Source organism: Bubalus kerabau, chromosome 1, assembly GCF_029407905.1.
Source record: "Bubalus kerabau isolate K-KA32 ecotype Philippines breed swamp buffalo chromosome 1, PCC_UOA_SB_1v2, whole genome shotgun sequence".
Taxonomy (NCBI): domain Eukaryota; kingdom Metazoa; phylum Chordata; class Mammalia; order Artiodactyla; family Bovidae; genus Bubalus; species Bubalus kerabau.
In genome coordinates this window covers 150137088-150155839 of record NC_073624.1, presented here as the reverse complement: position 1 = coordinate 150155839, position 18752 = coordinate 150137088, and the positions used below count along the sequence as shown (strand labels likewise).

General features: G+C 41.6%; 1 protein-coding gene across 6 annotated transcripts in view; it reads right to left on the bottom strand.

Annotated features, from left to right (window-relative positions):
• SGPL1 (sphingosine-1-phosphate lyase 1) overlaps positions 1 to 18752 on the bottom strand; it is a 54022-nt gene that overhangs the window by 10212 nt on the left and 25058 nt on the right. For all 6 annotated transcript variants that reach the window (XM_055535100.1, XM_055535128.1, XM_055535091.1 and 3 more), the window contains 6 exons: positions 15745 to 15812; positions 12224 to 12371; positions 9814 to 9890; positions 8329 to 8457; positions 1709 to 1797; positions 83 to 188 (listed from right to left, as the gene is read on the bottom strand). In XM_055535100.1, the coding sequence (XP_055391075.1) occupies positions 83 to 188; positions 1709 to 1797; positions 8329 to 8457; positions 9814 to 9890; positions 12224 to 12371; positions 15745 to 15812 (617 nt within the window). The remainder of the gene's footprint in view (positions 1 to 82; positions 189 to 1708; positions 1798 to 8328; positions 8458 to 9813; positions 9891 to 12223; positions 12372 to 15744; positions 15813 to 18752) is intronic.

Below are 18752 nucleotides of genomic sequence, written 5' to 3'. Positions count from 1 at the left end.
TGACCCTGAAACAAGCTAGTAGTGATCAGGTGCACTTCCTGCTTCTCCCAGCCCCAGACAACAGCCCTTCAAAGGAACTCACCCGAACATCCACCTCCATCATTTTGTTCAGGGGAACCCGTATAATCTTCATCCCAAAGTAACTGGCGGCTTTATCAAATGCAGCGTGGGCACTCTGGGGGGCTATGCTAAAGGAAAACAGTGAAATTCAATCAAACCAGGTTCAAGAGATACCATGGCTAGCAGCTAATGGCAATCACCAGGAATAAACTTCTGGTTATTTTTCCTCAAATTTTTTAAAGTGTTTATGTTGTTTTACTTTTTGTTTTAAACACAAACAAAAAGAGGTCAAATGATTTTCTAGAGAAACCTCCCTGCTATTTAGGAAATCACTTTGGTAGCAGGAAGAAATTGGAAGTAATGCCACAGGGAGGAATCCCAAGCTTAAATCAGGGCAGACAGGTAAAAGGGGACAGAGAATTTGGATCAGATCAATGTGAGGGTGTGCTTTCTGGTGGTTGTCTATCCAAAGAAGGGCACCCCAATGAGGAGCAAGCTCAGGCAGAAAACATAAGACTGCTTGGCGGGGACGTTAAAGCAGCAGTCAAGCATCACATCGATGGTCTTCTCATCTCTGGAAGACCACGATCCTGTGAAAAACTAAAATTTCCGTTTGTCCTACACAGTTGGGAACACATTCAGATGGTATTGAAAAAGGAAACCAAGTCATTTGCTTTCAGACTTCCCTCAATTACTCCACTCTTAAAATTAATCTGTTCCCTTTGAAGGAAAAAAATTGCCATCACTGACTAAGTACCAAGTACTGAAGATGTATGTGTGAAGAAAGATGGTAGCCTGACTTCCTCTCTCATGCTTGGCGTGAATTATAGCATGAGATCACTGCAACAAAACCCGCAGTCACTGACACTTGTGGGAAACCGTTAACCCAAAAGCTGTGGTATGCGCTACTGTACAAGGGAGGGGACCAAGAGAAAAAATCAAAGCAACCAAATAAAATTATGGTCATCTCTGGATTTTTAGAATTTTCCTTCCCAGAACACAGCTGGCAGGCTGAAATTTTCTTAGGGAGCACCCTGAAGCAGTCTTAAGTAATTTTTATTGAACTACGATGTTAGAGAATTTTCCTTAGGTTCCAGATAAACTTACAGTAAGTATCACAGAACTCAAAGATATAGTCCTAACTGTTACTTTTAGAAAAAGAATCTTGTTCTTGCAGTATATACCATGTATAAGTTTTGGGGTGGGGGTAGGAAAGGGAGTATGAACTAGCAGATGCACTCAGGATTTTGCCGAATGTGAAAGGCAATGGTCATGGGCACAGGATAGGACAGAAGAGGACTGGAATTGCCAGAAGAAGCGGAAAATAGATGGTCAGGCTGTTTCACACAGAGAAACCTAAATGGGGGGAAAAGTCAGCTACACAAAACACAAAATATTAGGGGGGCAAAAGTTCCAAAAAGCAAAACCTGAATTTGCTGCACACCAGCAACTGTTTACATAGCATTTACATGTTAAGTATTGTAAGTAATCCAGAGATAGAGATGATTTAAGACTACAGGGAGGATGTGTGAAGATCATGTGCGAATACTACACCACTTTACATAAGGGGCCTGAGCATGGAGGATTTGGTATCCACTGTGGTCCTGAAACCAATGCTCCATGGATACTAAGGAACAACTGTACCTACATTTCTGGAGTTTTGATCCCATTCTCGAAGGCTAATTCCCGATAAGCTTTGCAGGCCATCAAAATACTTTCTGTCCCCCCAGAGGTCACCTGTAATAAAAAAGAGAGTTGGGGTAGCTATCAGCATGCACTTTCTGCCTTGATCTTGAGGGTTTCTGACACAGAGACGGATAAGCTCTGGGATGCACACTTTAGAGCACATGCTGCTGTCTTTCAGAAGGAAAATTTGACTTTATTGGCTAAGCCCAATCTTGGCTCAGGAGAAGAATAAAACTACTGAATGATCAGAAGCTCCACACTGTATGTGTGAACAAATAAATGCGTATCTGCCCAGACCACCCGTGCACAATACACCTACATTTCTGTTGTTCATCCAATTGCAGACAGGACAGGGCATATTATCCCCTTCCAGAAGCATCAGGGTTACTGACTGATTTAAATTTTTAATGCCCACTAAAGAATGTGAAACTGGGAAGTTATAGCTCTAGTCAACTATGTGATACATTAGAAGACCAAGAAGAGACACTCAGACATTCCAGAGTAAACTTGTGATTTTGACAAGTTTTAAAGACAGAAAAGCAAGGAGCCTCTGCTTAGAAGTTTATTAACTTACTTATCTGAAATCAAAACAAAAATCTTAATGTTTTTAAAGAAAAATGTCTTCCTGAAGCTAGGCCTACCTAGCCCCTCTGACACAGGCAAATTTTACCTGAGTTGATACAAAAATACTCGAGGTCATTTCCTTCATCCTGTTTGCCTCACTGGACTACAACCTCATGAAGGTGGCGACCAGTCTGTTCATGACAATATTCCTGATACCCAGCTAGTAAAGCTGACACCCATCAGACCATCAGTTAACATTTCCTAATGCCTGATTTGACTCTCAGTAAACCACAACCAACACAGGTACGTCATACCCATCTGGCTATCCTTTGGTAGCTTCTAAGAATGAAATCATTTCAAAACACACACAACACACAAAAGAGCCATAGCACTGAGCTAGGTGAATATTTCCTTAGATTTGTCATCTCCAAAGATTCATACAATCTTAGAAAACTTTTCCATTTTATAGGTAAGAAAACTGAGCCCTGAGAGACTGATTCACCCAAAGTCATCCATCTTTTGATAAAAAGTAAACCTTTCTATATTTTTGTATTTAGTGTAACCTGATGAGATGAAATGAGAGCAGATGATGGCTGAAATTTCCTAAAGTAATATCCACATATAAGACAAAAATACCATAGGCTACAAAATCCAAGCGGTCAGGAGTTACGTGGCAGATTAAAAAGTCAGTCATTTTGTAACTGAGGAAGCCGTCAGGAAACACATGACCGCCATCCACAGGCAGGCGCTGACGGGCGCAGGACCCTTGCTTGAAGGCTCCCGCATTTCTGCTTGCAGCTGAGGTCAGTGCTGCAGATCGCAGTGTGTCCTGGGGTCCAGCATAAAACCTCAAACCACCACACGAGGAACCAAGACAGCTGTGAAGGAAGTCAGGAAAGCACCAAGTTCTCAGTGCACTGTTCTCTCACTAAGGTTCAGCAATGACCTAAGCAGAAATATTTCCAAATCCCTAGTCACTCACTTTACACGTCCTATTTTCAGTCCAGTAACAAATCTAATCAGTATCATTATCTGTTAGGCAAACAATGGTGTACTTTGGACTGTAAAAGCAGGAACACCTAAATTCTGCTTCTGATTTTAATTTCTGACCCCAAATTCTGTGTTCAAATTTTGCTATTTCCTCTATCCCCTGTCCCCTGTCCCACCCCTCCAAAATGGAAATCTAATTCTCAAGTAAGAAGACAGAAGCCTCAGTAACTACTTGACACATTAGTCAACGTCTTTCAACACTTTCAAAAACTCTCACCCTGTATATGCTATGTCAGAAAACAAGAGTAGAACAGGACCTACTGGGAAATTTTTCTTCTAGATACTCTTTGGACCTGATGGCATTTGTACAAACCAAGACTTTACTGTAGCAACCAAATTTCTTTCAGTATATAAAGTCACCTCTCACTCATTCTAACTGAGGCAAATGAAGCTACAAAAAGGAAAGACAGTGTCAGGTGAAGAATACAGAATGAGAAGAGCTTAAGACCTTAGTTAGGAACAGGCTCCAGACTGCCCAGGCAGTTGGCTTTCTCTTCTGTTTCCTGCCTCTGAACTTTCCTCACCAAAAGGAGATCATCCAGAGAGAGACAGAGACAGACACGCAGAAAGGCAGAGACTTAGGAGAGAACCAGAGAAACTCACATAATCCCAGAGGTAATTAGTTCTCTTATAAAAGTCTAAGTATCTGAACAGGCTGGGGATCTGAGATTCTATCTGTCCTTCTGACCCCTGACACAGCCCTAGAAAAAGGTCCTAATTGGAGAGGCACGGTTTAATTGTAGCAATGCAAGAAAACAAGAGTTGGACTTTGGTATTAAGATGGAAGACTGAAACTACTTCACAATTTTCTCTCCCTTGGTACATGAAAGAATGAAGGAAAAAAGTAGTAAAACCCTGCAATAACAACAACCAAACACGGAGATAATCTAACACAATAAACTTCAAATACTGGTGATGAGAAAACAAGCTTCTGAATCATGGCAAAGAGTCAAACACAGTTCCTAATCCCTCCTCCAAGATATGGAAATTGTCCAGATAAAACAGCAAAATGCTGAGATTTGTCATTAATATTCCCCAAGTCTTCAGAGAAGCAAGTGGAGGGGGTTTCCTTATTGTCAGATGAGTGGGTAAGAGAGATGGCGGCTAAGGAGAAACAAGCCGCCCAGGGAGAGGGAACACCAGGGCTTGCTCTTTAAAGTGAAGACTCCAGGGATATAGGATGAGCTAAAGAAATAATCAAAGCCCAAAGAGTATTATTCTCTTCCAGTTAGGCAGAGTGAACTCTGGTAGGTGACTTTGAATGAAATCGCAGAAGAGGCCGAGATATTCTAACATAGGTAGAACAAAGCTTTACCCAAGCCTTCCCTCTCAGACAAGACCAGACCTGCCATGCATCAGAACAAACAGAATGTCTAGAGACAGTCACCGAAACACAAGCCAAGATGAAAGAAGATGACATGGTAACTATGCAAACACATAAAAAGAAAAGAAGGTAGCCTGCAAAATAAAGGCCAACTCAGAAGGTAACAACCTAAGGAACAGAAGGAAATTCCTCCTGTTTCTCACTGTAGGACAATATAATAAGAACAGGAATTCAAGAAAACAAGAGCTCAAAGAGTGGACACTGAAATAACAGAATGAGGCTGCAGGCCTAAAAAAACACAAAGTATCAAAAAGCATGACTGCAGAATTACTACATACATTAGGAACAGCAAGGAACATATTAAACACTGCTGAGAAGCCAAGAGCCACTATACTGAGGACAGGAAAGGTTTGAGGTCAATTTAGTGAATCCAGAGAAGGCAGAGACTGAAAACTCAGTGCTCTGGAGAACTGTGTCCATGTGCTAGTCATACATAGCCAAAAAGCACTGAGAGGAAGGCTGGGCACAGGTGGAAATCTGTGAGATCATATTCTCTTAGAACTCTGAGTATCCTAGGAAAACCATGGTGAAGAGAGAATTTGGGGGAAAGAGGCTTTCAAGTATACAAAGGTCTCCCATGTAGAAAAAAATAATCATGGAACTTCTGTGTCCAGCAATATACATTATACATCTTGGGCCACCCTCCTATATGAAACAGCTAAAAGAGCCTGCTAAAACATTAACAAGTATTTTTACATCCATCCATGACTGAGCTAACATAAAGGAACACACTGAATCAAGAATTATATGATCAAGAATCATATAAGCTAAGTGTCAAAGCTGGTTTTAACTCAGAAGGTTACTGCCAACTCCTAGATCAGACTTCAAACTTTCACTTTGACAAATAAACAGGAAACAAGCTTGGGGCCTGTTCAAGGTGAGGCATCTAAGAGGGCATGGCTGAAAACACTGACTTCACCCACACTCTTGGCAGTGAGAGAAATAAACCCTGCTGGTACAGAAGAGGACAGCAAGAAAAATTGCTATTACCCAGATACTCAGGGCAACGAAAAATAAGGATCTCCCAAGAATGTACGCTGAAACTGCTTTTATTTGAGTGTGTGATCTGAGTTCAGACTACTTCCACAGAACAAAACTATGGGCTGGAAACCGGACTTACGCTGGCTCCGATGTGGCAGTACTTCCCAGCCATTCCCCAGTAACTGGCAGAAGTAAATACAAATCTCTGAAAGAACTTAACTTCAACCATCAAAGTTAAGTTTCCAGGAAAATCCTAACTCATAGGAAAAAAAAAAAAAATCAAAGAGATAAGGATACAAGGCAACATAAGTAAAACCAGAACAGAAACAAAACAAAACAAGTAAGGCTCATGGAATTATCAGACATAGAATATAAAATAATTATGTGCTATATATTTAAATAAACAAAACATATGCCAAGGAAAGGGACTACAAAGAACCAAATTAAAAAAAAAAAAAAAAAACAACAACCCAGAATTCTCAAGAGTGAAAAACACAGTAAATGAAATTAGAAACCCAATGGAAGAACTAACGAGTAGAATACACACAGTAAAAGAGGGAATTAGTAACACACCTGCGTGTATCACCCAGCTCCAACGTTTCTTAACTCACAGCCCATCTTTCTTCTACCAGCAACTGCCCCAGCCATTGCTGCTATCGAAAATATCAGTTGTTCTAATAGTTACACCTTTACAAGCTATCTATTTTGGGGGACTGCTTTTAAATATGAACTAGAGGTATGTTAGCCTTTCTCACTCTTTCTTTCATATCTCTTAACTTTCTATTTGTCTCTCTGGGTTTTATTCTGGTTAAATTGTCTTTGTTCCATAAATTTTACTCTTAGGAACCATGAAAATATTTTACATGGTTATAAATGAACTAGGGCTGGTTTTGGATCTGAAGCAGGAAATGTAGAAGATATTTTCACCAAATAAAAATCTTTTGTCCAAAAAAAGGGGGGAGGGGTGCGGAGAAAGGAAGCTTTCAAAAACTACTTTGAGTCATGCAAAAAGACACAGGAGTCAAAATCAAGAAGCTCTCACTGGCAAAACTGGAGTAATCTGAGCATCAATCTGAGTGACAGCTATGGCAGATTGAAGCATACACAGTCTCCTGCAATTTATCAACCCCACCACTGACAGATATTTGAATTATTTCCAGTATTTAACTATCATGAACAATGTTGCTATGAATATAACATCTATCCTGATATATACATGTACTAGCTTTCCTAGAATATATCCCAAGAAGTGGAATTTTAGGGTCATAAAATATGGATATTTTCCACTTTACTAGATAAACTGCAAATTGGTTTTGTGGTTGTTTAACCTGTACTCTCTTAAAAGTTCATAAAGAGTCTAATGGCACAGAATACCCAGGTACTGTAAGAATACTGGCATCTGTGTTACCCATTCATCTAAATGCCATAAGGGAACCCACTTATGAGTCAGTTTTTAACAGTTTTAGAATTTTTTTTTTTTTAAATGAGTGTCTGGAATACCAGATTGATTTTTCATGGTGCCAACTGAAAAGTAAAACCCAATGCTGCTTACTGGGGGAGAAAAAAGTAACTATAAAATGTTCTTGTCTTGGGACGGGCCCTTCAATAATTTAATTTGCAGACTTTATGATGATTAGAGAAGTATGACAGGATCAGCACCTAGAGGTTACCATTATAGTACCCTGGGTTAACTCTATCATGCATAAGCTGAAATTTAGTTTTTTCTAGAGAAGGCAATACCAGTCTGTAGTAACAAATCTCAATAGAAGTTCATCAATCACAGTTTAGGAAAACTAACAAACATCTACTAGAAAGAACAGTTGAGAGAAGGAATCCTCATGTGTATCTTTAAATACAATGACTCTTTCTTTAATCCTAAACCAACTAAGATTTGATTTATGGCAAAACAATATCCAGCTCAAGCAAAACAAGTATATCAAAAAAAGGTGAGATGCTTTGACAAAATTATACAGCAAGGAGATCCAACCAATCAATCTTAAAGGAAATCAACCCTGAATATTCACTGGAAGGACTGATGCTGAAGCTCCAATACTTTGGCCACCTGATGCAAAGAGCTGACTCATTGGAAAAGACCCTGATGCTGGGAAAAATTGAGGGCAAGAGGAGAAAGGGACAATAGGGGATGAGATGGTTGGATGGCATCACCGACTCAACGGACATGAGTTTGAGCAAGCTCTGGGAGTTGGTGAAGGACAGGGAAGCCTGGCGTGCTGCAGTCCATGGGGTCACAAAGAGTCAGACACGACTGAGCGTCTGAACAACAACAAAGTGGTTAGATACGTGGGTGAAAGAAAGAAAGGGAGGGAGAGAAAAAGAGAAGAGACAGGAGAACTATCCTGACAATATAAGTTTAAAGATTTTCAAAATAAAAGACTGAAGAGAAAAAAAATCTAGACGATATTTACTAAAATGCTGATAAGACACTAATTACAAAATTGCAAGTAATCTTTAAAAATTTCTGTTCAACTGGATCTTCCAGCAATAATCATGTATTACTTGTGTAATAATGTTTTTAATAACCTTCTACTTTATGCTAAAAAAAACACAAGTCATATTATAGAATGTCATTTGCGTATACTTACACATCCACAGGAATCTGGTCCCCCATTGAATAGGGAACAAGCCATCCTCACAATCTCTGCCTCTATCTTCCGGAGTCCGGGGAAGATATCTGGATGCAGTGGATTACTCCATGCGAAATCTCCATAAGCCTACGGAGAAACGCAAGCACATGTGGAGACTCTTATGTCATACAGGAGAAAGAATCAGGCAAACCACGTTAGATACAACAGGAACTGGGAAAACGGTAGGATACGTCCTCTGGTCTAAAGAAGATCGAAGTGTTGTAGTGGGGGAGACAGGCATAAAAATTATAGGAAGTATAAATGTGGTTAAAAGCACTGACTAAAATACCCAACAGACCGAGTTTGAAATCTTAGCTTTATCTGTCACTTCTAGCTGTGTAATCTTAGGTAAATAACCTCACTGAGGCTGTTTCCCCATATGTTAAAGAGGATAATCCCAGTACACAGCTGATGGAGTTCTAGCCGTAAGTAAGATAAGACACACGTGAAGCAAACACACGCGAAGCACTTAGTAGAATGTGTGGCACAACTATTTTCGGTGTGATAGCAGATCTGTGTATGTACATGAAGGTAAGGGGCCTCAAAGAGGGAGTAGCGAACATTCTGAGTGGTCTGGTGGTGTCTGTTGAGTGGAACCTTGAGCCGTGAATAGGAATTCATCATTAAGAACAGGTAGCAAGAACGAGGGAAAGGAAAACAACAAAGGAGCAAGGTACTCAGTAAACAGAAAAGGCAGGGGTTAGTGTTCATGTGGGAAAATCTGGTTCACGAAGGGACTGGCATTTTTGGTTGCATAAGCAGCTTAGGATTTGTCCTGTAGACAATGGGACTCACTGAAAGATTGTTAAGCACAGAAGTAAGGTCAGGGTATTATGTCAAAATACAGCTGAGCAAAACATGTAGTGTGTAGTAAGCTGTGCACAGTTTCATAGTTCTAATAATCAAACACAAAGACCTTAGAAAGCAACAGTCCAATGCCAATTTTGTATGACAAAGTGAGATTTAAAAAATAAATCTGATTAGAAATGGAAGAAGCTAAAGCAATTCTAAAGTCAACCAAAAAATATGAGAATTATATGAATTATAACTGAGACCACTGCTCATTCTCAGATTCTGTGATTTGAGACTCAGGAAATCATGACCAAGTTTCCATCCCTTATCTCTTCTGATCCAACAAAATATACCTTATCATTAATAATCGCAAATGATGGACTACCTTCCCTAGCAATCTGCTTTCTACACAAGGTGTCTATTAAGCCTGGAGACATAAATAACATCTTACTTTTTTACAGACTGAAAATGTCTTGGACAATGTTATGCATTTTTGTCTGTTGGGTAAGAGACACTGAACCTCTTTAGTTTTAACAACACACTTTCCTTAAGTATTTTTTTTTTTTTAATTACAAGAATAAAGAGAAAAAGATGTGACCATCTAAACCAGCAGAGCCGCACACTCCTTTCAAGGACTGGGCACTTGCTCACCTTCACGAGGAGGTCGGTGAGCTCCTTCTCCCCACTATACACTGCTCCGGAGGCTTTCCCCTCTTGCCACAGGACATCTGCAGAGAAAGGGCAGACCACTGGGTCAGTAAGCAGGAGCCTCTGGGGAGACAGATTCTAAAGAAGAAACAGGGAGAAACTCCTCTGCGTACAAGAGTTGGAGCAGAACCTCCAAGGCGTCCTTACATTAAATCAAGAAAAAGAGCTTCAGTAAAGAGTGTCACAGCAAAATAAAGATGAAAGGCCAACCACTACCATCAACAACAGTGTGAAAAAGGCAGCAACAGCACCCAGGTGCAATAGAGCGTCCGCCAGTGACGTCGTCATCCCCAGCTGGCCTCTAACAGCAGAACCACTTCTTCTATCTACACTCGTTTTCAGTTCTCTGTATGGCTCCACTTGACCTTTTTCTGCAGTGGCTTCCACCTTCTCTCCCTTTCTAGCCAGTCAAAGGAAGTGTGGAAACTGCTATGGGCACAGTTAGCAGAAAGAGTAAGGCAAAGTGCAAAATTTCAGCACAGTATCACCAGAGCTGGAGTCAGGGAACTGAATCTCTGACTGGACAAACCATGGTGAGATGTGAGCCATCAGCATCGTCCTCAGACAAGCCTGGAAACCCATACAGAGTTAGCCACCTGCTTCCAGCAACATGTGCCGCAGCACTCAGCGTCAGCAGCACAGCCAACACCAGGAGAAGGACCAGAGGAAAGGTTCCTGACCGGGATGTGAGGTCCGACCTTCCACTTTTCTCTGAGGTGCTCCCCCAGAGACACTCCACAATACCAACAAAGGCGTTCACGTGGGGGTCTCGGGTCCTTTAAGACAACATGCCTGTGCCCTACTGAAAGTGAGTAGTGAGAATTATAGAAGCACTCAAACTGAAAACTGCTGCCATGGTTCTGACAAAGCCAAGGTCTGCAGCTCCAGTGAGAGCAGAGACTGAGCAGTGACTATCCAGACAAACCCTCGTTCTCACGTGACCAGCAGCTCTGGCTTGTGGTCAAGCTGACTTTGTCCTCAGAGGGACTGGGTAGTGACAGGCACGTCTTCAGACCAGAGGTCACCTGCATTTCAAAAGTAGGGTGTGTGCTTTCATTTCCTGTTCTTTTACTGGAGCTGCAGAGTAATGGCAATGGACAGCAACTTAGAAATGGAAGGGAGGGAGACAGGAGGCAGCCAACCCAGCACTCATAATTGTAGACATCTTTAATCTACAGGTCTCAGAATGCTAATCCCTGTTTTATATCCTGTATAATTCCTGGACTGTATCTAGTTTTGTATCATCTGATCAAAAATATCATCAAAAATTCAACACATGTCAATTAGAACTTTTAAAATACAATATGGTACCCTGTATCCTAGAACAGGAGAAAGGACATTATAGAAACCCTGGTGAAACAGGAATTGAATCTGTGGCTTAGGTAACAGCACTGTACCAATGTTAATTTTTTTTTTAGTTTTGACAAATGTACCAAGCTTATTTTAGATGTTAACATCAGGAGAAGCTGAGTGAGAGGTTTGTGGGAAATCTCTGTATTAGCTTTGCAGACTTTCTATAAATCTAAAATTATGCCAAATGAAAATGCCTATGTTTAATTTATTTGTAATATAATCCTAAGTTTGTAACAAACATGTTTGCATTAATAATAGTTAACATTTATCGAAATTTATTGAGTACCTATTATAAGCCAGGTATTACATGCTTATATGTATGATTGCATGTAATCTCTACAATTATCCTTTCAGATAAGTACTACAATTACTATCCTCATTGTAGAGAGACAGATACAGAGGCATGGAGAAGTGAAGTAACTCACCTGAGGCCATCTTGTTAAGTGGCCAAACCAGATGTGAGTCAAGCCTGAGTCCATGGGCTGTACTCTTAACACTAGGCTGCTAAGTGCATTTATCCTTCCTACATGCATACATGTACATGTGTGGGCTTATTACACAAAACACCATTAACATTTTGAGAGAGAGAGAGAGAGAGAGAGAGATATATCATCTGTGTTTGTCTTTTGAGGATGAAATTATACTGACTTCTTATTTCTTCTGTGCCTCTATACAGATTCCATAATTTCTAAAATGAATCTCTATTTCAGTCTTATCACATATTTTGTCTTTCCAAAAAACAAATCTATTTTATTCAGGCTTAGAAAAGAAAATGGAACCAAGTTCCATCTTCTCTGAGATCTGCTTGCTTTATAGGTGAAGAATGAATCTAAATACAATTTTTAAAAGATGAAATTCAGCCTTTGAGACAGGAGGTGGGCCCTCCTGAGCACAGAAGCACCAGGGATGAACTCTACTTAACCTCTATAAACATCCAATGATGAGTGAGTGACCAGCCACAGTAAGGAAGTAGGGAGCATGCATCTGCTGAGAAGCGTACCCTTAGAGCTGTATTCTTTGAGCTTCTCTAGAACTGCAGCCGGGCTCAGACCTTGAGAGGGCAGGGCTTTCACGTAATCTTGGTCCACTTTCAGGAATGACATGTTCTTGCTAATATCTTCCTTGGTCTTGTTCAACTTATCTTGGATCTCCAAAGGTAAGGAAGATAAAGTTAACAAGGAGACAGGAGAATACAGTACTGAAAGTGAAGAATCAGTTACATCACCAACCAACCACTTGATGCTGGGCACTGCACAAGTGCTCAAGAACAAGGACGGTACTTTTTCTTAAAGAGGTACGTTGACATTTTGACCCCTTCATTGTTATCTCACCTGGGCAACAGTCTCTTAAAGTCTGAAAAATCAACTTTCTCTCTAAAGGTCAAAGGTAACCTCGGTTCCCCACCCTACCCCGTCCCTTTCCTTTGTCACGTTGCTATCACCAATGCTTTGCTTGGTTTGCTATTTGCTGAAGTCAGCACTTCTCTGTGGGCAAGAGTCAGACCTTGTTCGTGCCTTGACAGCAGCTACAATATGTGCACCGAAGAAACCAAGGAAGAACCATGAACAGTAGCCAGAGAGCAGGCCAAGCAGCAGTAAAACAGATTCCGATACTCGAGCAAGTGATGGGCTCCTTCACCAGGCACGCCCAGAACCACCAGAAACTGGAGGCCTGACAAGAATCCCCACACAGAAGAGTAAGACAGACGTGCCGGGAAGAGCCAGGGAGGCTGCCACCTGTCTCCTCAGGTTGGCAGCTCGCACTGCCCCACTCTCCAGTGCCAGGAGAGTGGTCCTTCTGCCACATAATTTATCAACTATGGTTATTTCGTTTCCATCCTCATCAGACATGTTCTTTCATTCCTTCACTTGGTAAACATTTGTTGAACTACACAGCAGTGATATACAGTGAACAAAACAAACTCAGGCAGTACACAGCTTAGGTGGGGCAGGGCTAAGTCCTGTCCTGAAGCTTATCTGTAAGCATCACAGTCAGAAAATCAAGGTAATGAAGAGTGCTAGGGTAAGAGGGGAGGGGAGGAACAGAGCAGATAGGAAGAATACAGCAGAGGCTGTCAGTGGTAATGAGAGACTCTTGGTTTGCAGATTTAGGGAAGAGTGGCTACACATATTACGACTTGTGTGTGTTACAGTGACATGGTTTCAGCCCTATGTCTGCTAAAGTTTGATGTCTCATCCCAAGCATTTAGGTTGTCTCATCTCTAGCAGTGGATGATTAGAATCCAAGACGGTCTTAGATGTGGCCCTCAATAAAACCACAGGGAAAGCCCCTCCTTTAGAACATGTCTGTAACAGTCTATCAGGCAGGCACTGGCAGGAAGACCAGGGCACACTCCTGGACAATGCCAGAGCAGCATGTGATGGACATGAAGATATTTTTTAGATTTAAATAAAGAACTGTGCTGCATAAATGTAACCAGAACTATGAAAGCTGGGCTTCCATACACAGATGATGCTACTGTAATAAAACAGACAAAAATGACCATGAGAGGCGTATGAGAAAGCACAGCAAGCACTTCCTCAAATCACCTCATCAATTCTTGCCTCAGAAGCTCCACTGCATTTTAATTTCTTCACAGCATTTATCTTAAAGGGAAATTCGTATGTATTTGCTTCCTTATTCATTTTCTGTCTTTCCTTAGTACTGAAATGTAGATTCCATGTGGGAAGGGCATGGCCTCCCAAGTGGTCCTACACTATGTCCCCAGCACCCAGAATGGTACCTACACTGAGCAGATGCTCAATGAATGAGGAGGGACACACACACTCGCTCAAAACAAGTAACTTTTGTCTCTGCACCTCAAAATCTGCATCTGAAAGTTGAAAGGTGATTATACATTTTCTAAGTACCTTCCAATGCTGTTGTATTTACTGAGTAACACAATTAAATAGTATCTTCCAATGCTGTTATCATATAAATTTAATGGGTTCTGAAACCCCAGCATTCATTTGTATCAAAATTAGAAATGGAAGGAGCAAAGTGTAAGGAATAAGGGCAGGGGAAAAATACAGGAAATGATAAGGGGAAACACTCTTCTCCCTTGTAATCAGCCTGTCCTCTGTATCCTTCTTCTCCCCTGCTCTTTGTTCTCTAAGGACTATAGCAGATTGATTTTAGGGCTTAATATGATTAAGGGTCAAATAAAAGCCCTCATTTCTCTCCTTCTCCAGCCGTTATTACTTCCACTTCCCCACAGGAAATGAACCTAAAAATACAAAGTTCTGGGAGAGTTCACACAGTGGTCTGAATGAACATCAGTCAAAGGCTGGAAGTAACTGCCGTCTTTTCTGATTTGGCCAGGAAAGGGGGAAAGGAACTGAAAGCCAAAAAAGAAAGAAAGCTTGCAGGAAAGCTGAGGGGGAAGGTGGGAGGCAGGGGAGATGAAGCCATCGAGGGTCGTGTGCCTTCGTTAGAGCTCGCAGAGGGGCCTGCCCTGTTTGTCTTCATCTATGATAAAGAACCCGTGGGAAGGCAGAGGCGACTGTCTCATCCTGAGCATGGGTGAGGTCAGAGAGGAGCCAGTGAAGGGAATAGACTAGACTACAGATATGAACAAAGAGCAAGAGAACAGCTCTGCTCTCTAAATTTCTGAACCTGGGATCAGCAAACTACAGGCCTAATCAAACTACAGGCCGAGTGTGGACTGTGGCTATGAAGAGATTCTTGCTGCAACACAGGCCCACTCCTCCACGCATTGTTCTACTGCTGCTTTCCCTCCACAGGGACAGAGCTGAAAAGCTGACAGATGTGGCGTGGCCTGCCACGCCTAAAACGCTTCATATCCAGCCTGTTACAGAGAAAGCCTGCCAACCCTGAACCATGTAAGCACTCAATCCCTGCTAAGTATCTAAATTCAGCTCAGCCAAATATTGCTCCGCTTCCCTCGTAGCTTAGTTGGTAAAGAATATGCCTGCAATGCAAGAGACCAGGGATGGATTCCTGGGTCGGGAAGATCCCCTGGAGAAGGAACTGGCAACCCACTCCGGCATTCTTGCCTAGAGAATCCCCATGGACAGAGGAGCCTGGCAGGCTACAGTCCATGGGGTCGCAAAAGCTGGACACGACTCAGCGCCTAAACCACCACCACCAAATATTGTTCCAAAGCTTCCTGTCACTTCTGTCAGGTTGTCTAATTTCAAATTTTTCCTGAACAGACATCTCCTTTCTCCTCTGGTCAAATATGGTGGAGAAAGAGTGTCGTCACGCTTCTCACTTGCGGCACTTCTGGCGTTGTGAGTCTGATGGGTCTCCGCTGCGTGGCCTGCCCTGCGCACTGGAGGATGTTTAGCAGCATCCCTCGCCCCCGTCTGCTCAATGCCCAGAGCACCCACATCCTCTTCTGATATCCAAAAATGTCTCCAGATGTGGTCAAATGTTTCTTGGAGATGGGGGACAAAACGCACCCAATTCCCCTTGAACTCCTAGTTTTAGTAAATAGAAAGAGGTGTGATGATCATGGGGGAGGGAAGCAGTAGGGAAAAGTGAAATGACTGTGCTTACCTGACGACCAATGATAGGCATCTTCCGGATAAGCTTAAAACATCTCTTCTTAAACCTTGACCATAAACCTAAAACAAACAAATGGTTCTATTGAAATTCCCATGGATTATGACCTGATAGTCATAATGTATGAACTATTGAATATTCAGCATGTCCTCTGTAATCACACTTGCCTTCAGATTACAAAGGTAAGTTTCTTAAAACAAAAAAACTTTTAATTTTTGAACAAGTAATATAACATGGTTCAAAAAAATACACACACTCTCATCTATCCCCCAGACCTTCATCCTACCCCCAGGTTAGTATGACTACTACTAGTTTCTAGATACCCTTCCAGAGTTTCTGTATGCATATACAAGCAAGAGTGAAGACTTGTTCTTGTCTTGTCTCTTTTACACAAAGGGTAGCATATTCCAGCGCTGCACGAGACCTGTTCTACTCAGCAGCAGTCTTTTAAAGACCAGTGCTCCCTAATGCAATCTTACAACTGTAGAGTATTCCATTAGATGGACGTACCTTAGTTTATTTAACCTGCCCTTTCCTGATGGAAACTTAGGTTGTTTCTGATGTCTGCTGTTACAAACCACGCTGAAATGGCTTAGCCTTGTAACACATGCTGTACTGCATGAGAGCATATCTGCAGGATAAGTTCCCAGAAACACAACTGCTGGGCCAAGCATACCGCAGAGTTCCTTACTTTCCCAAGTTGCCAGGCACCCAACACTTCTCTCCCCTGCCTCAAAATAAATGACCAACCCATGCATCTTCTCAGAATCTGTGCTCTAGTCTCTCATTCAACACATATCCCAACATTTTCTGGACCTAGAAAGGCTTTCAGATATCATGGATACCAATCAGACTTCATTCTGTTGGGCATAGGACAAATCTGAAATCCTGATCCTGTAAATTACAATTATTATAAATACATGGCATCTAAACACACAGTCATGCCTTTTAATGAATTCACGTTCAGTGTATCTCAACTGACTCCAACAGCAAGATTTTGAGGCTGGCATAGAAGGCACTGCCTACTGTCCAAGGGCAGCTGAGGATCAAAGCATTAATAACTTGCTCAAGGCCGAGGATCATATCAGTGATGGGGCAAGGATTTAAATGAAGTCTCTGTGTTTCTAGTCCTAGACTCCTAGGACTCTATACTGCTTCACATGCACAACAGAATTTTCAGTTATCTCAAATGAGTTTCAAAGGAATCTAGACCTATGCTTTCTGCAAGGATACAAGGCATGAACTGAATGAACTGTGCTGCTTTCCTAGGAGATCTGGGCATTCCAATTTCCTTGCCCAAAAGTAGCTTTCAACAACCAAAGAAGGTGTCTGCACCACCTACGGGTATTTATTAAATGATGCTATGCATCTTTACTACCAGTGTTTGCCTAGGGTGCATCCCTAAGTGCCTAGCACTGAGGTTGACACTCTATAAATGTCTGGGTCAAAAGCAGGTATCTAAGACACAGGCTGACTAAGACAAAGGGCTGAAACCAGTTACTTTTTGCTTAAATTTTAGAGTATTTCGTTTCAGTCCTGAAATCTTAACGGTACACAGAATATTGTATTCTCTTCTCATTTACAGCATTTCTACATTATTAAAAATTCTTCCAAAGTGTATTTTTAAATGTCACCACAACAATCCATCAAACGAGCAGCATTTAGTGTTAGATGGTTCAGCTGCTTGTTGTTTGATTATTTCTAACAGTGTTAAAGCTGTAAAGATTCAGAACTACCCCCTATTTTAATGGATGAAGCAATTAATTAATGAGGTAGAAAGAAGTCTAAAAATCAGCAAGCTGAATCAGGTGTCTGAAAGTACATTCATGTGACTGGGAGGAGGAGAACACATAATTTTGTGAAATCTGTGAGATAACATGGTACAGAGTAAAAAGAACAGAATACAGATCAGACACAGAGAAATTAAGAATGAAAAGACCATGTGGTCAAGACCTAAAAAGAGTATCTCCAAAGTAAAAGCCAAGAATTGGGAGAGTGGGACTAACAGAAGGTACACCACTGTGCACAGAATAGGTAACTAGTGAGACCGACTGTGCAGCTCAGGGAGCTCCAGCACAGTGCTCTGTGTGACCCAAATGGAGAGGAAATCAGACAGACATGCATACGGACAGCTGATTCACTCTGCTGCACAGCAGCAAGTAACACAACAGTGCAAAGCAACTACACTGCAATAAGAGTTAATTCTTTAGAACAGTAAAAACCCCCAGAGGTCCAGAAAGAAAAGTAGCGAGCATGTTTTAAGGTAATAAAATAGGAAATGCCAGTGTAAGAACAACGCTTGGCTCCTTTCACACCAGTGATGCCACTCAAGCCTCACAACAGCACTCTCTGACTGGGTAAAGCAGTATGAGTATGCCCATTTCACTGCGAGGAAACAGGCTAACAGGCTTAAGGGCACTGCCCAAGGCAAGCCATGGCTTGCCAAGGTTTCATGGCTTGCCATGAAACCTCCTCCAACCACAGAACTCTGATGTCTATTGATAAACTACAGACAATCCCACAGGTAAAACCAACATCAATGAGGAAGGATGTGAGCTGATAACCACAGAGAAGTAAAAAGGAGATCACGCCTTAGAAGACTGCCAACCCTGCCCTACCCTCCTGCCGCGTCTAGTTCTTATCTACCTGTGTCCATGCTGTGTTCCACAATTACCCTCTCTCCCTCAGAAGGGTACCCAGAATTTGAAGATCAGCAAAATTTATCACTAGTCAGACTTTAGACTCCTCTAGGGCAATACACCAAAAGGAACTTGATGCTCACTAATACACAGAACACTTCTACGTGAGCAAGGTGCTAAAAAAATTAGCAATTCTATCAAAATTTCCTGATCTCTGGAGGGAAGACATTTCTATTCGTGTCTAAAGTTCAAGTTGGAAGTTATAAAATAAAAAGTGTGTTGTGTATTCAAGCAATATGAAATTGCCAATATTCAGCCATTTTCAACCTACAAAATTAATTTTGTATAATTCAGATACAGAAA